We start from the raw sequence: 19287 nt of genomic DNA on the forward strand, positions 1-19287 counted from the left end.
TGGCAGGCCTGCAGACAGTTTGCATGGGCTCCCATGTGTGGCACAATACATGCTGCAGCCCATGGGAGTCCCCTAGTGTAACTTTTGGGGGGGGGGGGAGGGGGTGGTGTACCAATGCACTGGGTACCCAAGTACAGTACACTAGGGACTTATATGGAAGCACCAGTATGCCAATTGTGGGGTGTAAAAAGTATCTTACCAACTACATTTAGGGGAGAGCGCACTGACACTTGGGACCTGGTTAGCAGGATCCCAGTGTCTAAACACACTGACAAAAGGCACAAAGTGGGGGTAACTGTCAGAAAGGATATACTTTCCTACACAGGACACCAAGACAACTAGTGAATTGTTTGAAAGGAGTTGGTGGTGACTTGTAAACACTGTACTTGTGCACTCTAACATTATGTTAATCTTTTAAAAACGTGCATCCCTTTGCACTGTGTTGTTACTATGTGACTGCAATGGTATAGCTTAAACTTGCAGTCGATTAGAAAAAGTGAATCTGTACTTTACTGTGCCTTCGAGCAACGCAGAAAAACTACACCATTTTTTTATTTTTTAAGACAAAGGTGCCTGATGCTATGGCATATTTTCTCATAATATAAAACCTATTAAGATGTTCTTAGATGACCTTCTTATATGCACACAATAAATGTATGCACCAGCGTGCACCAATAACATGGAAGATAACCCTCAACGGTGCTAAAAAGACTCAAACACTTAATTTCGTTTTTCCCTTCTATTCCAAAGAGCCATCAAGAAAACAACACTTTGGATTGAATATGAAAGTGAGGTCGCATTAAAGCGCTATTATACAGCGCTGTAAGAAAACTGACATGTACAGAGATGGTCCCGTGTATTCCAATGCAAGAAGCAATATAATGTTGCAACAACCCCATTATATAGATGACCACAGGGGTGTGGAATTTTATGAATGATCTACTTGCTTAAGGGACGGGCTGCTTCAGAAATCTATTTGCCCAATAACAAAAAATCCATTGGTAACGTTTGGTGTGATGCAGCGAGGTGAAATCTTTACAGTGATCTGAATTTCGCAGAGTTCAGAAAATAGTTAAGCTTTCATTAGGGCTCATAATACATCAGGGTATGGATTCTAGCAGAGCTCTGATTTTACCACCTTTCCTCTAATCTACATTTAGGACATATATTAGACAGGAAGTAGTAGTTGCAGTGTTGGAAGGCCCTATAAGTGTGTACACCCATACACTTACATAATTAAGGGTATTCCCAAACACCTCACCAATCTCTTCACATACTCCTGAAAATGTTAACTTAGTTGTGACAAGGGCAGGAGTAAACTTTTATGAAGGTTCGAAAATTGGGTTTAAATAAAGTAAATCTGCAATCATTCAGCAGATTTTCACACAAGGAAGTAGGTGTGTGTAAATTTGTTTGTGCAAAAAATACAAATGTTTGATAATAGTTTGGTTTCCAGGTCTACTTCTGTAAACTGACGTGAACTCATGAAATGCACCAATGCAAGAACATATACCCGCAAGTGCACTTTAAGAACTGGCATCCTAATTTCATTATCTTCATGTTGCCCATCATGATTTTAAAACTAATTCTTCTTTAATAATCTTTTAAAATATTGGCATGCATCAAGCACGTTTCACAAAATGACACCGCAGAGAAATTATACTTACAGCTGCATAGTAGTTCAGCAAAACACTTTTTCAAGATGAGATTCAAGCTGCAAAAGTGCCTGTTGCATTCAATGGTCCTTCATTGAACTGTATACTTCCCCATACTGACATCAAAAGTAAGTTCCTTGACCCTTCAATAGTTCTGCCAAGTCATACCAACACCAAATTACCTGGCTCAGTAGCTCCTCCCTGCAACCTTCGATGGTCCTGCACAAGCTGCTCTTCTTGGGTTTCTCATCATCAGACACCTTCCCGTCACAAATGGTGACCTTGCTTTTGTCAGCAGGGGAGGCAGTGGAATGTCGAAGAGCGCTTTCAGGGGCTCTCAACTCGCTCTGAAATGCGGATTCTTTCATTGTGGAGCTCAATCCACTACTTGGGGTTCTCTTCACAAGAGCCTTAAGAAATGAAGGCAACTTTGAATTATGTAGAAAATAACCTCAAGTAAGTGTCAAAACAATTACAAGCAACACAACAGTGCACAAAAACAAAAGATATTTGCAAAAGCACATACATAACAAACAGATGGTAAGATACATGCTAGCGTAATCTTATAAACACCACACCAATCATATATGCATTAGCAAAATGCCAAGCACACAACAGATCTGTGCAGTGTTCAGCCAGCCCTCAATGGGAACAAATATAGGGGCATGGCTTCAGAGTCCAAGACGAAAGATGTTCTTTAACAGAGCTCTGCATTGCAACCAGTCATCCGTCAATTATCCTTTGAATCGCCTCTAGTGAGGCACTCACCTTCAAAATGCAATACCAGCATGAAACTTTGCACAGGGCTTAATAATAAAGTGAACAATAAGTGATGATATAGACCCCACAAATCGTATGGCTACTTCACCCTTATAACGTCATAAAATAAAATGGCCACTCCTATTATTTGTACAGAAATTATGAATCTAATGTTAGTCATCCATTGTAGGAAAATGCGTCTCATGACTTGGTTACCCCCTACGTTTTTGCCTTTTGTTGATGCTAGTTATGATTGAAAGTGTGCTGGGACCCTGCTAACCAGGCCCCAGCACCAGTGTTCTTTCCCTAAACTGTACCTTTGTCTCCACAATTGGCAGAGCCCTGGCACACAGATAAGTCCCTTGTAAGTGGAACCCCTGGTACCAAGGGCACTATGGCCAGGGAAGGTCTTCAAGGGCTGCAGCATATATTATACCACCCAGGGGACCCCTCACTCAGTACATGCACACATCTTGCATGTGCTGGTGGGGAGAAAATGACTAAGTTGACATGGCACTCCCCTCTCGGTGCCATGCCCACAACCCACTGCCTGTGGCATAGGTAAGTAACCCCTCTAGAAGGCCTTACATCCTTAAGGCAGGGTGCACCATACCACAGGTGAGGGCATAGTTGCATGAGCACGATGCCCCTACAGTGTCTAAGCCAATTCTTAGACTTTGTAAGTGCTGGGTAGCCAAGAGTTTATGGTCTGGGAGCTTGTCAAACACGAACGTCACAGTTCCATAATAGCTACACTGAATACTGGGAAGTTTGGTATCCAACTTCTCAGCACAATAAATGATGCCAGTGTGGGATTTATTGAGAAATGCACACAGAGGGCATCTTAGAGATGCCCCCTGTATACCAGTCCAACTACTAGTTTTAAGCTGACCTTTTTCTGCCAGCCTGCCACATCCAGACGTGTTTCTGGCCACATGGGGTCAGTGCCTTTGTTTCTCTGTGGCCCGGAACAAAGCCTGTACTGGGTGAAGGTGCTTCACACGTCCCCCTGCAGGAACTGTAACACCTGTGGTGAGCCTCAAAGGCTCAAGCCTGGAGTCACAGCGCCCCAGGGTACTCCAGCTAGTGGAAATGCCCACCCCTCCGGACACAGCCCCCACTTTTGGTAGCAAGTCCAATGGGAACAATGAGAAAAACAAGGAGGACTCACCCACCAGTAAGGACAGCCCCTAAGGTGTCCGGAGCTGAGGTGACCCCTAACTTAGGAAATCCTCCATCTTGTTTTGGAGGATTTCCCCCCCCATAGGATTAGGGATGTGCCCCCCTCCCCACAGGGAGGAGGCACAAAGAGGGTGTAGCCACTCTCCAGGACAGAAACAATTGGCTACTGCCCACCAGACCTAAACACACCCCTAAATTTAGTATTTAGGGGTGACCCTGAACCCAGAAAATTAGATTCCTGCAACCTGAAACAAGAAGGACTGCTGACCTGAAAGCCCCGCAGAGATGACAACTGACTAGGCCCCAGCCCTCCCGGCCTTTCTCAAGACTCAAAGAACCTCCACAGCCACACATCCAATGGGACCAGCGACGTGTGAGGACTTAGAGGACTGACCTGCACCTAAAGGACCAAGAAACTTTCGAGGACAGCAGCTCTGTCCAAAACTGCAACAAATAAACCAACTTTAAAGAGACTTCAGCCTCACTCCGGAAGAGTGAAGCTTCACACACTGCACCAGACGGCCCGGCTCGAGTCCCGCACAACCAACACCGCAGAGAGGACTCCCAGGTGACTCCAACGACGTGGACACGCAGAGTAGACCTCCTGCACCCCCACAGCGACGCCTGCAGAGAGGATCCAGAGGCTCCCCCTTACTGCGACTGCCCGGTAAAAAAGGAACCAGACGCATGGAAGAAGCACTGCACCCGCAGCCCTCAGGACCGAGAGGAACCAACCACCTGTGCAGGAGTGACCAGAAGGTGGCCCTCATCCTAGCCCAGTCAGTGGCAGGCCCGAGAAGCCCCCCTGTGTCCTGCCTGCATTGCCAGAGTGACCCCCAGGTCCCTCCATTGATTTCAACACAAAACCAGACGCCTTGTTCACACAATGCACCCGGCCGCCGCTGAGAGTGTATTTTGTGTGCCTGTTTGGGACCCCACCCCCGGTCTGCTCGCCGACGGCGCAGGTACTTTCCTGCTAGCAGACTGGAACCGGAGCACCTCTGTTCTCCATAAGTACCCGTGTTGTTTGGGCCCTCCTTTGATCTCTGCACCTGACCAGCCCTGTGTTGCTGGTTCTGTGGCTTTAGGGTTGCCTTGAACCCACAACGGTGGACTGCCTATGCCCAGGAGACTGACTGTGTAAGTCCTTTACTTAACTGAGAAACTATTACTTACCTCCCCCAGGAACTGTTGATTTTTTGCAGTGTCCACTTTTAAAATAGCTTATTGCCATTTTAACCAAAACTGTGTGTACTACTGTTTTAAATCAAAGTTCTATGCGTACCTGTGTGAAGTACCTTACAATTTATGTACTTACCTAAAATGTGAATCTTGTGGTTCTAAAAATAAATTAATAAAATATATTTTTCTATATAAAAACCTATTGGTCTGGAGTAAAGTCACTGAGTGTGTTTTTCTCATTTATTGCCTGTGTGTGTACAACAAATGCTTAACACTACCCTCTGATAAGCCTAGTGCTCGACCACACTGCCACAAAATAGAGCATTAGTATTATCTAATTTTGCCACTATCAACCTCTAAGGGGAACCCTTGGACTCTGTTGTGCACACTCTCACTTTGAGATAGTATATACAGAGCCAACTTCCTACACCTCTGCACAGTGGCTGACTGTTGTATTCTTTAGATGCTGTTTTTCACACTATTGTTGTACTATAGCCCTGCCTCCTGTCAGTTGCATTTGATTGTCCTACTATTAATGTTATGTGATACTAGGATAAGTTACTTACCTGTAAATCCTAGTTCTCTTCCAGGGGTATCCTCATCAAAGTCATAAACATTGAATATTCCCGCCCTTGTGCGGGGACCCCGGAGCATATATAAAATACATACACATTATACATGTGTAACAAACAGTCATGCAGGCTATCATGTTAAAAACAGGCTAAAATGCTTTATTTCTATGAAGTTTTTTTTTTTTAAATACTACAATAGTGCATAAATAAGTACCCAAGCTCCTAAAACTAGGCTTGGGGAAGTAAGCAGTAGCAAACTCTAGTGAAAAAATAGAGAAAACTGCATTGAAAAACAATGAAGCATTCTTAGCCAATAGGCTGCATGTAGGTTAACACAGGAGAACCATAAAAACTTTGGCACTGTGCCTTTAAGACCCTGAGCACCTCCAGTATCCCACCATGCCTCAGGGGTGAAGGAAAGGTGACAGTTGGTTCACAGTTAGGTCAGTTCTTTTTTCCGGCTTTTTCTGAGAGGATCCTGGAGCATTTTCACTCGACAAGTAACATCTTTGTCTGAGCTAGGAAGGTTTTTTCTGACAGAAAAATGCCTTCTCTTTTTGTCAAATGCCCTGCTTGTGGGAAGAAGAAGGCCCAGTCAGATCCCCACTCTCTGTGCATAGTGTGCCTGCCTCAGAGTCACTGCCCTGACACTTGTAAGTACTGTAAGAACATGTCTAGGAGGACTCTGAAAGACAGAGAGAAGATCCGACTTCATGGGCTTCAGGAGAAGAAAAGAACATCGTCCTCCTCACTCCCCAGGCATCCAGAAGGCCATTCTCAGGAGAGAATGGCCCGGTCGACGTCGACAGGTAGGAAAATACCTGTTTGTTCACCGTCGACGTCGTCGCTACCACCGTCCCACCGGCATAGATCGCCGTCGACGGCGACACACCCGACGTCGAAGGGAACGCCGTCGAGGGAACATCAGAGCAGGGGCAGGTCTCCGTCGACGGCAACCCGCCGATCGACGTCGAGCCATCGCCGGCATGCCCGGTCCTAGTTTTAGGAGCTTGGGTACTTATTTATGCTCTATTGTAGTATTTAAAAAAAAAAAAAAAAACTTCATAGAAATAAAGCATTTTAGCCTGTTTTTAACATGATAGCCTGCATGACTGTTTGTTACACATGTATAATGTGTATGTATTTTATATATGCTCCGGGGTCCCCGCACAAGGGCGGGAATATTCAATGTTTATGACTTTGATGAGGATCCCCTGGAAGAGAATTGCCTTAATCACACTGTGGGTACTATAGACACCTCTTCAAGTTAATACTATGCTTAGAGCAAGTAAGAGGGATGTGTTTCATGCTTGCACCCCATACACCGACTTATCCCTTAGGCCGGTTTGTTCCATCACATGCACAATGTTGCACAGTTTTGGCAGACACCTGTTGTCAATCTGCGCCAATGGCATTATACATTTAGTTTATGTTATTATTATTTGGTATTATAGTTCCTGGACTGCTTGCCTGCGCCCATCCCACATACACTTTACTCAGTGGACTGTTTATACACCCCCGCCCCCCCACTCCTTGCTCCGGCAGCATTCCATTCTTGTCGATGCCTCAGTCTGCAGCACATACTAATATAACATGAAATGTGCGGGGCATGCACACTCCCTCCCATGGATATATGGCCACTACTATTAATGCCCCCACGCAACGCATATACCATTTCTACAGGAATCACATTTAATCAAAAAAGAAGTAGAGTAAATGCAGCAGTGTTGGTGAGGCCAAGTTTCCTCCACAAATTACTGCATGTATGCGCATATCGTACTGATATCAGTCAAGGCAGGAGTCCCCTTCCAGGCAGACATTACAGATATTGACCTGGAAGGCAGATAAGTCTTTATTAAAGGGAGATAAGACGGTTGTCATACTACTAGTGAGTATATATTCTCCCAAAATCGACCAAGTGGCCCCCCTAAACAAGTTGTTTGAGTGCTCTTGGGTTGGGGCGAAATACCTTGGCTTACGGGAAGAGATTACAATATTGTGTGACAGACTGACTTAGATAGCTCTTTTCCCCTACTTCCTCATACGGTTGCCTCATCTAATGCCTAGACCTTGAATTACTGGAAATAGGCTGACAAGTGGTGAGTGCCCAAACGAACCTCAGAATTTATTCCTTTTATTTTTATCTGCATGATTTCCATAGCCATATCGTCCGCTTGCTGGCTCGTTGCTGCTTATTCCCCCATATAACCCGAACTGACTTAATGTAACAAATACTTAGAGCATAATTTCCAGTGCTTCCATATAGTCTGGGGCCATTTCCCCTTATAACAGCTGTAGCCAGAGGCATTGAAAACCGACCCTCACGTTGTTCATTTTTTATTTTTATTTTTTATTTTTTTAGGTACAATCATCACAGAGTAGGATGACGTCAATACCAACAGTGTGTCACCTGGACTAAATAAACAGGATGCTTTCAAGGTGGCCATTAGGAGACAATGTCTGGGTAGTACTTGAAATATGTGCCACCATTTGGACAGGGACATTGCTGAGGTTGAGCGTGCCTTCCTGGGTCATGAGACCAAGGTCTTGTGGGATCCTGAATTTAGGGATCCACTGGAAAGCACACAGAAAGAACACCATTTTGCTGGACATATTACTATGTCTCAATCACACAGCTCACTCGACTAGGCCGCATGCCTGAGTGGAAGAATCCGGGTCATTACTGGTGCAGCTTGTTCTCCAGGAGCAGCCTTGACAATGCATAACGGAGCTACAGACGGAAGCACGGCTCTCCTCCACACACAAACAGATATCCATGCTGAACTAACATGCCATTATTCGATCTTCTATCAATCTGTGTCGACCACAACTAAGAGGGGGTGTTGACCCTTTCCTATCAGGTCTTTCCCATCCCCGGGTGTCACTTGTACAGAGTGGAGTTAGATAAACCAATAACCCTTTTTGAGATACATGAAGCCATCTGTCCACTTGCCACAGGGAAGACTCCTGGACTAGATGGCCTTCCTACTGAATTTTAGAATATGTATGCCCTTTTTCTGGCCTCCTGCTTGCAAACGCTTTACAATGAAGACCTACTGGCCTGCCTACTAGCAATGTTATGTGAGCCACTGCTTGTACCATTCCCTAAACCTGGCAGGGACTCTACTGCACTAGGTTCTTCATTTTAAATACGGACTACTAAATACTGGCCAAGGAGCTAGTTGACTGCCTCGCGTCCTTAGCCCAGGCACTGGTACATCCTGACCAGAACAGGTTTCTCCTGGCCAGCAGTACATAACAAAACTTGCAGAGATTCCTCCAGACTGCTGGCCTGAAGATGGCTGCATAGTACTGGACCTTGAGAAGGCATTTGAATCCTAGGAGGGGGCCTTTCATTATGAAATAGGGGAGCCACTTTCTTCAGCTGCTTAAGCTATTTTATACCCCTCATTTGCTAGAACAAAAATGGGTACCTTCATTCCTGACCCTATTTCGAGTGGAAGGGGCACTCGCCAGGGATGATTCCTATCTCCCTTGCTCTGTTCTTTGGCTATAAAGTACAAGTTACTTACATTCGGTAACGAAATAGCTGGTAGAGACATATTCTAGATGCAGATTCCTTACCTTAGAATTTCCCCCAGGGGTCAGACTGGATCCGGAGATTTATCTTCGTGTAATACCCTTGCGCGTAGGTAGTACACGTCGGTCAACTCCGCGGGCGTCGTAGTCGCCATGGTGATGTCAGGAGTAGTATATAGACACCACCTTCGCGCAGTGACATCACTTTCTTTTAACGACTTTCCACGCCAAAGCACAGAGCCACTAAGAACACAGATTGGTGCACCAGAGCTAAGGACCTGAAAAGGGAATCTCTGTCCCTAGAAATCACTTCGCAAGCAGGGAGGATGGGTGGGCAGTAAGGAATCTGCAACTAGAATGTGTCTACCAGATATTTTGTTACCAAAGGCAAGTAACTTGTACATCTGATAGAGACTTCTAGTTGCAGATTCCTTACCTTAGAATAAATACCCAAGCAATGCCATCCTCGGAGGTGGGCTGCAAACCAAGATCATACTAGGAAGTCCTGCAGGACCAACCAATCAAAGTAGCCGTCCCAACGGACCCGACTGTCCAGGCAGTAGTGTTTAGCATGTAGCTGCCTGGCAGATATCCAGGACAGGAACTCCGCGTGCTAACAGAGTGGAAGCAGCAGTTGCTCTGGTGGAATGAGCACGCAAGCCCTCAAGGGGTTGCTTCTTGGCCAAAGCGAAGCACATTTTGATACAAAGAAGCACCCATTGTGAAATGGTACGCTTTTGCACCGCCTTCCCTTTTTTCACATCCACATACCCGAAAAAGAGTTGATTGTCCACCCGGAAATCTTTAGTACGATTAAAATAGAATGCCAACACTCTTCTTGGGTCCAGATGGAGTCTCTCCTCATGAGAAGGATGTGGGGGTGCATAGAAAGTAGGCAGGGTGATGGACTGGCCTACATGAAAAGGCTTAACCACCTTAGGAAGCAAGGAAGTCTTAGCGCAACACCACTTTGTCAGGGTGCCCTGACAACTATGGAGGTTCAGACGGAAGGGCTTGAAGTTTACTCACCCTGTGAACAGAGGTGATGGCAACAAGAAAGACAGTTTTGAAGTTGGGGAGCCGCAAGGGACAATTGTGCATCGGCTCAGTGAGTACACATTAAATAAGTAAGGACAAGATTGAGGTCCCATTGAGGCATCATAAATGGAGTGGGAGGAAATAAATGGGTGAGTCCTTTTAGGAATCTATTCACAAAAGATTTAAGAAGTGAGGGCTGATCAGGTAACCTAAGGAAGGCTGAAATAGCAGATAAATACCCTTTAAGGGTGCCCAAGGCGGAGCCCTGAGGGGGCCAAAGAAAGAATGAACAGAAGAACCTCGGATAGAGGGAAAGAGAAGGGATCAACGGATTTGTTAGTGCACCATGCCACAAATTTATTCCATCGACAGGCATATACAGTTTTAGTGGAGGGACGCCTGGCTGCCAAGATAACATTGCAGACCGGGTGGAAGATCAAAAGTCCTCAACTGTTGCCACTCCATCTCCACGCATTAATGCAGAGGTTGGACAGGTTCGGGTGAAGGACCGTCCCCAGTTGCTGCAACAGAAGATCGGCCCAAAGAGGCAGTCTGAGTGGAAGATCGATGGACCTGCTCAATAGCTCTGGATACCAGACTCTCCGTGCCCAGTTCGGAGTCACTACCATGACTTGGGCCCAGTCGTTTCTGATCTGCTTGAGAACTCTGGGCAGAAGTGGTATAGGCGGACAGGAGGCCGGAGTTACACTCGAGATGAAAAGCATCTCCGAGCGAGTGCCGCCTTGGAAACCCCCAATGCCAAAACCAGCTGACATTGCACATTCTCTGCGGAGGCGAACAGATCTAACCAAGGCTCTCCCCCGTGCTGAAAGAGACCTTGCGCCACCCTCCGGATGGAGATGCCATTCGTGATCTGCTGCGCATGGATAGCTGAGTTTGTCCACTCTGGCACTGAGAGAACCCACCAGATGTTGAACCACCAGGATAATGCCCTGATGTTCCAGAGGCTTAGTGCCTCCTGACAAAGGGTCCAGGACCCTCCTCAGCCCTGTTTGTTGCAGTACCACATGGCAATAGTATTGTCTGTGAACACCTGCACTACTTTCCCTTTACGAGAGGGAAGAAGTGCTTTCAACGCAAGGCTGATCGCCCGGAGCACCAGAAGATTGATATGGAGCCCAGATTCCACCCGAGACCAGAGGCCTCTGATCTCCATCTCTCAAATGTGGCCGCCCCAACCCCAGAAGTGACACATCTGTCACTATAGATAGATCTGGTTGGGGAACGGAGAGAGATCTGCCATGGACCCAATGCGGATTCGAAAGCCACCGCTGCAGGTCTTTTGGAGTCCCCTCCAACACCTGGACCATGTCAGAGAAATTCCCCTGATGCTGCGCCCAGTGGAGCTTCAAGTCTGTAGGAAAATGCCTACGTTGGCATGGTTACCCCTAACATTTTGCCTTTTGTTGATGCTAGTTATGATTGAAAGTGTGCTGGGACCCTGACTGCTAACCAGGCCCAGCACCAGTGTTCTTTCCCTAAACTGTACCTTTGTCTCCACAATTGGCACAGCCCTGGCACACAGATGAGTCACTTGTGAAAGGTACCCCTGGAACCAAGGGCCCTGTGGCCAGGGAAGGTCACTAAGGGATGCAGCATGTAATATGCCACCCTGAGGACCACTCACTCAGCACATGCACACTGCCTCAGCTTGAGTGCTTGTGCAGAGAAAAAGACTAAGTCGACATGGCACTCCCCTCAGAGTGCCCTGCCCACAACCCACCGCCTGTGGCATAGGTATGTCACCCCTCCAGCCCTAAGGCAGGGTGCACTATACCACAGGTGATGGCATAATTGCATAAGCACTATGCCCCTACAGTGTCTAAGCAAAACCTTAGACATTGTAAGTGCAGGGTAGCCATAAAAGGTATATGGTCTGGGGGTTTGTCAAACATGAACTCCAAAGTTCCATAATGGCTACAGGGAATTCTTGGAAGTTTGGTAACAAACTTCTCAGCACAATAAACCCACACGGATTCCAGTGTGGGATTTATTGAGAAATGCACACAGAGAGCATCCTAGACATGCCCCCTGTATACCAGCCCAACTACTAGTGCTAGGCTGACCACTTTCTGCCAGCCTGCCACATCCAGACTGGTTTCTGGCCACATGGGGTCAGTGCCTTTGTCATTCTGTGGCCAGGAACAAAGCCTGCACTGGGTGGAGGTGCTTCACACCTCCCCCTGCAGGAACTGTAACACCTGGCGGTGAGCCTCAAAGGCTCAAGCCTGGTGTTACAGCACCCCAGGGCACTCCAGCTAGTAGAGATGCCTGCCCCTCCAGACAGTCCCCACTTTTGGCGGCAATTCCGGAGGAGTTAATGAGAAAAACAAGGAGGACTCACCCTCCAGCAAGGACAGCCCCTAAGGTGTCCTGAGCTGAGGTGACCCCTGCCTTAGGAAATCCTCCATCTTGTTTTGGAGGATTCCCCCCAATAGGAATAGGGATGTGCCCCCCCTCCCCTCAGGGAGGAGACACAAAGAGGGGTTAGCCTCCCTCCAGGACAGTAGCCATTGGCTACTACCCTCCCAGACCTAAACACACCCCTAAATTTAGTATTTAGGGGCGACCCTGAACCCAGGAAATCAGATTCCTGACGACCTACAACAAGGACTGCTGACCTGAAAGCCCCGCAGAGACGATGGAGGCGACAACTGACTTGGCCCTAGCCTTACCGGCCTGTCACCAGACTCAAAGAACCTGCACAGCAACGCATCCAACGAGTCCAGTGTCCTCTGAGGACTGCCCTGCAATCAAAGGACCAAGAAACTCCCGTGGACAGCGGCTCTGTCCAAAACAGCAACAAAGAAACCATCTTTAAAGGGACTCCAGCCTCACTCCGGAAGTGTGAGTCCCCAACACACTGCACCCGACTCCCCTGGCTCATGTCTAGAAGAACCAACACTGCAGAGGACTCCCACAACGTGGACACCCTGAGACGTCCTCCCTGCACCCCCACAGCGACGCCTGCAAAGAGAATCCAGAGGCTCCTCCTGACTGCGACTGCCAGGTAACAAAGGAACCAGACGCCTCGAAGAAGCACTGCACCGAGTAGCCCCCAGGCCCAAGAGAACCCAACTACTGGTACAGGAGTGAGCAGTAGGCAGCCCTCATCCTTGCCCAGTCAGTGGCAGGGCCAAGAAGCCCACCTGTGCCCTGCCTGCATCGCCAGAGTGACCCCCAAGGTCTCTCCATTGATTTACACCTAAAACCAGACACCTACTTCACACACTGCACCCGGCCACCCCTGTGCCATGGAAGGGTGTATTTTGTGTGCCTGTTTGGCAGCCGGCACAGGAGTCGCATTGAGGTCCCCTCAGCACACCTGAAAAGGAGTAACATCGCTGGAGCAGCAGGCAGGAGACTGTTTTGCAGGAAGGAGTGCTGGGGCGAGGACTATCCAGAGCCTGAAAATATGTGGGAGGAGGAACAAACAAGCGTTGGTAGCTGCAAGATTCACAGTGCACAAGGGTACTGTCCTGCAAGGAGATGCAAGGGCTTAACATTTCCCATGTTGGACAGCTGGAAGAGGAGCAAGGGGAACACTCCAGACCATCACCTATGATGCAGGATCCACACAGTTCCGGAGGAGAGAAGATCCACAAAGCCAGTCGTTGCAGGTGGTGCATGCGGATGCAGGGGAGAGACTCCTTCACTCCAAAGGAGATTCCTTTTTACGTTGTGTGCAGGCTGAAGACTTGTTAAGAATGCACAGCAGGGGAAATGTGCAATTGCTGGAAGGAGCCAGAGAAACAACGTTGCAGAGCAGAGTTGTCGCTGTAGTTGCAGATTGTTGGTTCCTGGAGGGTCCAGTTGCAGTCCTAGTGGCCAGAAGATGACAAACGATGCAGAAGAGTCCTGCTGGAATCTTGCACATCAAATCTCAGGACCCACCCAAGAGGGAGACCCTAAATTGCCTAGGAAAGGGGATTGGTTACCTAACAGGGTGACCACCTATCAGGATGGAGCTGTGACGTCACCTGCCTGACCTAGCCACTCAGATGCTCCCAAGGGCCTCGGGCCACCTTGGAGTCAAGATGCCAGAATCAAGTGGCCACATGGAGGAGCTCTGGGCACAACCCCTGGGGTGGTGATGGACAGAGGAGTGGTCACTCCCCTTTCTATTGTCCAGTTTTGACCAGAACAGGGACCGGGGGTCCTGGACTGGTGCAAACCGGTTTATGCAAGGAGGGCACCACATTTTCCATTAAAAGCATACCAGTGGCTTGGGGAGGCTAGCCCTCCCAAGCCATATAACACCTGTTTCCAAGGGACAGGGTGTTACCTCCCTCTCACATAGGAAATCCTTTGTTCTGCCTTCCTCTACATGAGTCGGTCAAGCAGCAAGAGGGCAGAAACCTGTCTGAGGGCTGGCAGCAGCGCAGGCTGCCCCGAAAACCTTGACTAGTAGGAGCAATGCCGGGGTCCTCTAAGGAGCCCTTAGAGTGCATGGCATCATACAACCAATACTGCCAACAATATTGGGGTATGATTCCAACATGTTTGATGCCAAACATGTGCCGGTTCGGAGTTACCATTATGTAGCTGGATACAGGTAGTGGCCTCTGTCCAGTACACAGGTAAAAAGGCTTCCCCGGACTTACTAACTCCAGTATAATGGAGCTGGAGTTGGTAGGGGCACTTCTGCTCATGCAGGGGTGCCTCACACAGAGGTACCTGCAACCCTGCCCTCCTGGTTACGAGGGTCTACGATTGAGTTGACTTACCGTGACCTGTAGTAAAAGGGTGTATGCACCTTTTCATGCAGGCTGAAATGGCAGGCCTGCAGACACTTTGTAAGGGCTCCCATGGGTGTCACAATACATGTTGCAGCCAATGGGGAACCCCTGGTGCCCCAATGCTCTGTGTACCCAAGTGCCATATACTAGGTCCTTATATGGAGGCACCAGTATGCCAATTTTGGGGTGTTTAAAGTCCAAAGCAACTAACTTTAGAGGGAAAAAAGCATTATCACTGGGGTCTTGGTTAGCAGGCAAAAAGTGGGGGTAACCATGCCAAAAAGGGTACTTTCTTACACTTTCCCCCTCCTAGGACTCTATGGGCTCCTATGGAAAATTGCTGCATTAACTTTAAAATTTACCTGCAAAATCCAAACAAAGTACATTTGATACATATGCTTGATACTCACAACTGCACTTACCTGCAACAAATACCCTTTGGTTCTAGTAATAAAGTAACACAAAATATTTTATGCTATATAAAAACAATTGGCCTGGAGTTAGTCATTGAATGTGTGTACAACAAGCGCTTTGCACTACCTTCTGATAAGCCTAACTGTTCGACCACACTACCACAAAAGAGAGCACTAGTATCTACTTTAGGCTCTGTTAATCCTCTAGGGAACTCCTGCACTCTGTACACAGTACCTCATTTTGGTATAGTATATACAGAGCCAGCTTCTTTCACTGGGGACATAATTCCCTATTATAGTGTGAAAGAATTTGGGAATTGTCGGCAGTCCAACAGAGGCGGCGGAGAACTTAATCTGCACTGAAGGCTGTGGAAAGAAAGGTACTAACATCAGAAGGCAGAGGTGGCACTTGTATTCTGCTCTGCTACTCATTTCCGGAGTGGTACAGAGCCACAGTGAAGTAATCAATGGTTTGTAGGTGTATTGCCGATTAACTCTTAAGATCCAGTCTGGCGTTTGGGAATATTCTAGAAGCTAAGAATGTGCAGTTAGAAGTAGTCAAAAGAACTGCAAACAGTGAAAGAATAAATCAGCTATGTATATACTATTTGTAAAGCGTCATGATGGATAGCAAGAGAACTTGACAAGTTAGGAAGGTCTCTTGAATTACCCCTTATATGATATGAACAAACATTCTCAAGTTAAGTTCTACAATTACGGGCCATGAGTGGATCATGGAAGGTTGGCAAAATTCTCAGTGTCAGAAATGCAGGGATTGTCTTACGACAGAGTTCAGCTATCACTGCAACACTTCAATTTTAATAAACAAACCAGAAGCACAATACTTTAACCAGTCGGGTGCCTGGGGCGAGCTGGTCTTGTCCTCGCACCCGGTTCCCGTGTGCTGGGGAAGAGACCAGCTCGTCCTGCACCGGGCCCACGGGGGGGGGGAGCGCTAGCGCTACCCCGTGTGCCTCCCTCCCACCCCCACCCCAGTCACTGATGGAAGGGGAATCGCTTCCCCTTCCACCCTGCCCCCCGCCCCAGTGATATCTGATGAGGTCAGCACGCGATCAGCCCCTTGGGGGCAGATCGGCCTATTTGTATTAAGCCAATCTGCCCCCAAGGGGGGAGAAACCACTAGACACCAGAGATTGGTGTGTGTGTGTTTTGTTGGGGGGGTGGGGTAGACCCTTGGGCAAGGGTCGCTCCCCATGGGAGCACGTTACTGCTGCCCATATCTGCCCCCATTGGGGGGCAGAACAGCCTATTTTTGGAAGGCCCATCTGCCCCAAGGGGGAGCAGAAAGCCCACCAGATACCAGGGAAGATTCCCCCCCCCCCCCCCCCAAAATAAGAGGGTGAGGGTATGGCCATACCCCCAACCCCAAATAAATGGGGCCAAAGTTGATATGCCCACCAGTGGGCAGATGAGGCAATTTTCTCCAATCCAGACCCCAGCGGGGCACAGAAAGTCTACTAAAAAAGTAGTGTGGTGGTGGCAACCAACCAGTATGGGCATGGTTATGCCCCCACCCCAACTGAACAGGGTAACAGTCTTTCAGCTACCCCCGCACTTGTCTCACAGTAAGCAAGAGGACATTTGATTATTTTGGGTTTTGGTTTTACATTTGTGTCATGAGAGCTTGGCTAGCTCTTAAAATCTTCCCACTTGGAATGGTGAGGGCTGCACTTTTTGGACTTTGGGACACTGCCATGTTGAACAATCCACAAGACCTAGACGCATCTGAAAACCAAACATCTGGGTGAGTTTAGGGTGGTGTGCTTCACATGCACCCCGCACCATTTTCTTACCAAGAATGCCCTGCAAACCTCCAACTTTGCTGGAAATCACACATTCTTGTGATCAAGAATCTGCAGGAATCCACAAAATTCCTACCACCCAGCATTGTCTCATCTATAACAATAAAAATGTTGCCCCACTGGTCAGCCTATAAATGTTATTTTTTCCAAACTGCCCTTTTGGGCCCGCTTTGGTTCCCCCTCAATTTCAACATGTTTTTGGCTCTTCCCTGTCACAGGCACTTGGCCCACCTACACAAGTGAGGTATCATTTTTACCGGGAGGCTGAGGGGATTGCTGGGTGGTAGAAATGTGTCCCGGTGCAGTGATTCCACACAGAAATGTGGGGAAAATGTTTTTTTTTTTTTAAGGTAAATTTGAGGTTTGCTGAGGATTCAGGGTAAGAAAACATTAGGTGATCCACGCAAGTCACAACTCCCTGGATTCCTTCAGGTGTCTAGTTTTCAGAAATGTGTGGGTTTGATAGGTTTCCCTATATGGCTGCTGAGCCCAGGACCAAAAACGCAGGTTCTTCTCAGCCCACCCCCACCCCGGCAAAAACGGGTAGTTTCGTATTTGATAATTTTGATGTGTTCAAATAGTGATCTTGGGGCATTTTCTTTTGCAGGCACTAGGCCTACGCACAAAAGTGAGGAACCATTTCTATCAGGAGACTTGGGGGAACGCTGGGTGGAAGGACATTTGTGGCTCCTCTCAGATTCCAGAAGTTTGTCACCAAAATGTGAGGAAAAAGTGTAAGGCAAATTCTGAGGTTTGCAAATGATTCAGGGTAACAGAACCTGATGAGAACCCCACAAGTCACCCCCCTCTTGGATTCCCCTGGGTGTTTAGTTTTCAAAAATGCACAGGTTTGGTAGTTTTCCCTAGGTGCCGGCTGAGCTAGAGGCCAAAATCCACAGCTTGGCACTTTGCAAAAAACAGGTCAGTTTTCTTGGGGAAAATGTGATGTGTCCATGTTGCATTTTCTGTCGTGGGCATTAGGCCTCCCCACGCAAGTGAGGTACCATTTTGACCGGGAGACTTGGGGGGGAACACAGAATAGCAGAACAAGCGCTATTGCCCCTTGTGTTTCTCTAAATTGTTTCCTTTCAAATGTAAGGCAGTGTGTAAAAAAGACGTCTATTTGAGAAATGCCCTGTAATTCACATGCTAGTATGGGGACCACAGAATTCGGAGATGTGAAAGTAACCACTGCTTCCCAACACCGTATCTTGTGCCCATTTTAGAAATGCAAAAGGTTTTCTTGATACCTATTTTTCACTAGGGTTCTTAATGAACCTACAACCCTTATATATCCCCGCAACCAGAAGAGTCCAGCAGACTTAACGGTATATTGCTTTAAAAAAAATCTGACCTCGCAGGAAAAAGTTTGAGTAAAACGTAGAGAAAAATGGCTGGTTTTGTCACCTCAATTTCAATATTTTGTTTTTATTTCAGCTGTTATTTTCTGCAGTAAAACCCTGTAGGATCTACACAAATTACCCCTTGCTGAATTCAGAATTTTGTCTACTTTTCAGAAACATTTAGCTTTCTGGGATACAGCATTGGTTTCACATCCATATCTGTCTCTAACTGGGAGGAGGCTGAAAGCACAAAAAATAGTAAAAATGGGGTATGTCCAAGTAAAATGCCAAAATTGTGTTGAAAAATAGGTTTTCTGATTCAAGTCGGCCTGTTCCTGAAAGCTGGGAAGATGGTGATTTTAGCACCACAAACCCTTTGTTGATGCCATTTTCAGGGTGGAAAAAAAAAACACAAGCCTTCTGCTGCAGCCCTTTTTCCTTTTTTTTTTTAATTTATATTTTACATTTTTGCTGTATTTTGGCTAATATCTTGGTCTCCTTCAGAGGAACCCACAAACTCTGGGTACCTCTAGAATCCCTACCATGTTGGAAAAAACAAGACGCAAATTTGGTGTGGGTAGCTTATGTGGACAAAAAGTTACGAGGGCCTAAGTGTGAACTGCTCCAAATAGCCAAAAAAAGGCCTGGCAGTGAAGGGGTTAATACAACAAAGCAATCTACGCCTTGTAAATAAACTGACAAACTGGGCCTCACCTGACAGCTGCCATCCTCCTTTGCTCCACAGTCACAAAAGAAAGAGCCATATTTTGCATATGAAATCTCATGATCCCTGTGACAGACTTTTGCACAAACCGTACAGACTCCAACACCATCAACCATCTTGCATGTGTGGCAGTGATACCTGAGAACGAAAGAACAATATGAAGAAAACTTTAGCAGAGGGCAGTAACAGCAAGGAAACAGTACATTAATGACATCCAATCAGGGCTGCAAAGTCATGTCGTGAAAACAGAATTAGACAGACTGCTTCCAAAGAAGCACCCATCATTCTTCTTACTC

The 19287-nt window shown here is 47.2% G+C and overlaps 1 protein-coding gene across 17 annotated transcripts in view; it reads right to left on the reverse strand.

Annotated features, from left to right (window-relative positions):
* The window catches only part of UBR4 (ubiquitin protein ligase E3 component n-recognin 4), a 1862787-nt gene that overhangs the window by 1126590 nt on the left and 716910 nt on the right, over positions 1-19287 (reverse strand). For all 17 annotated transcript variants that reach the window (XM_069240131.1, XM_069240143.1, XM_069240141.1 and 14 more), the window contains exons 37-38: positions 18982-19129; positions 1838-2065 (exon numbers count right to left, since the gene is read on the reverse strand). In XM_069240131.1, the coding sequence (XP_069096232.1) occupies positions 1838-2065; positions 18982-19129 (376 nt within the window). The remainder of the gene's footprint in view (positions 1-1837; positions 2066-18981; positions 19130-19287) is intronic.

This window comes from Pleurodeles waltl, chromosome 6 (genome assembly GCF_031143425.1).
Source record: "Pleurodeles waltl isolate 20211129_DDA chromosome 6, aPleWal1.hap1.20221129, whole genome shotgun sequence".
In the NCBI taxonomy this organism is placed as follows: Eukaryota; Metazoa; Chordata; class Amphibia; order Caudata; family Salamandridae; genus Pleurodeles; species Pleurodeles waltl.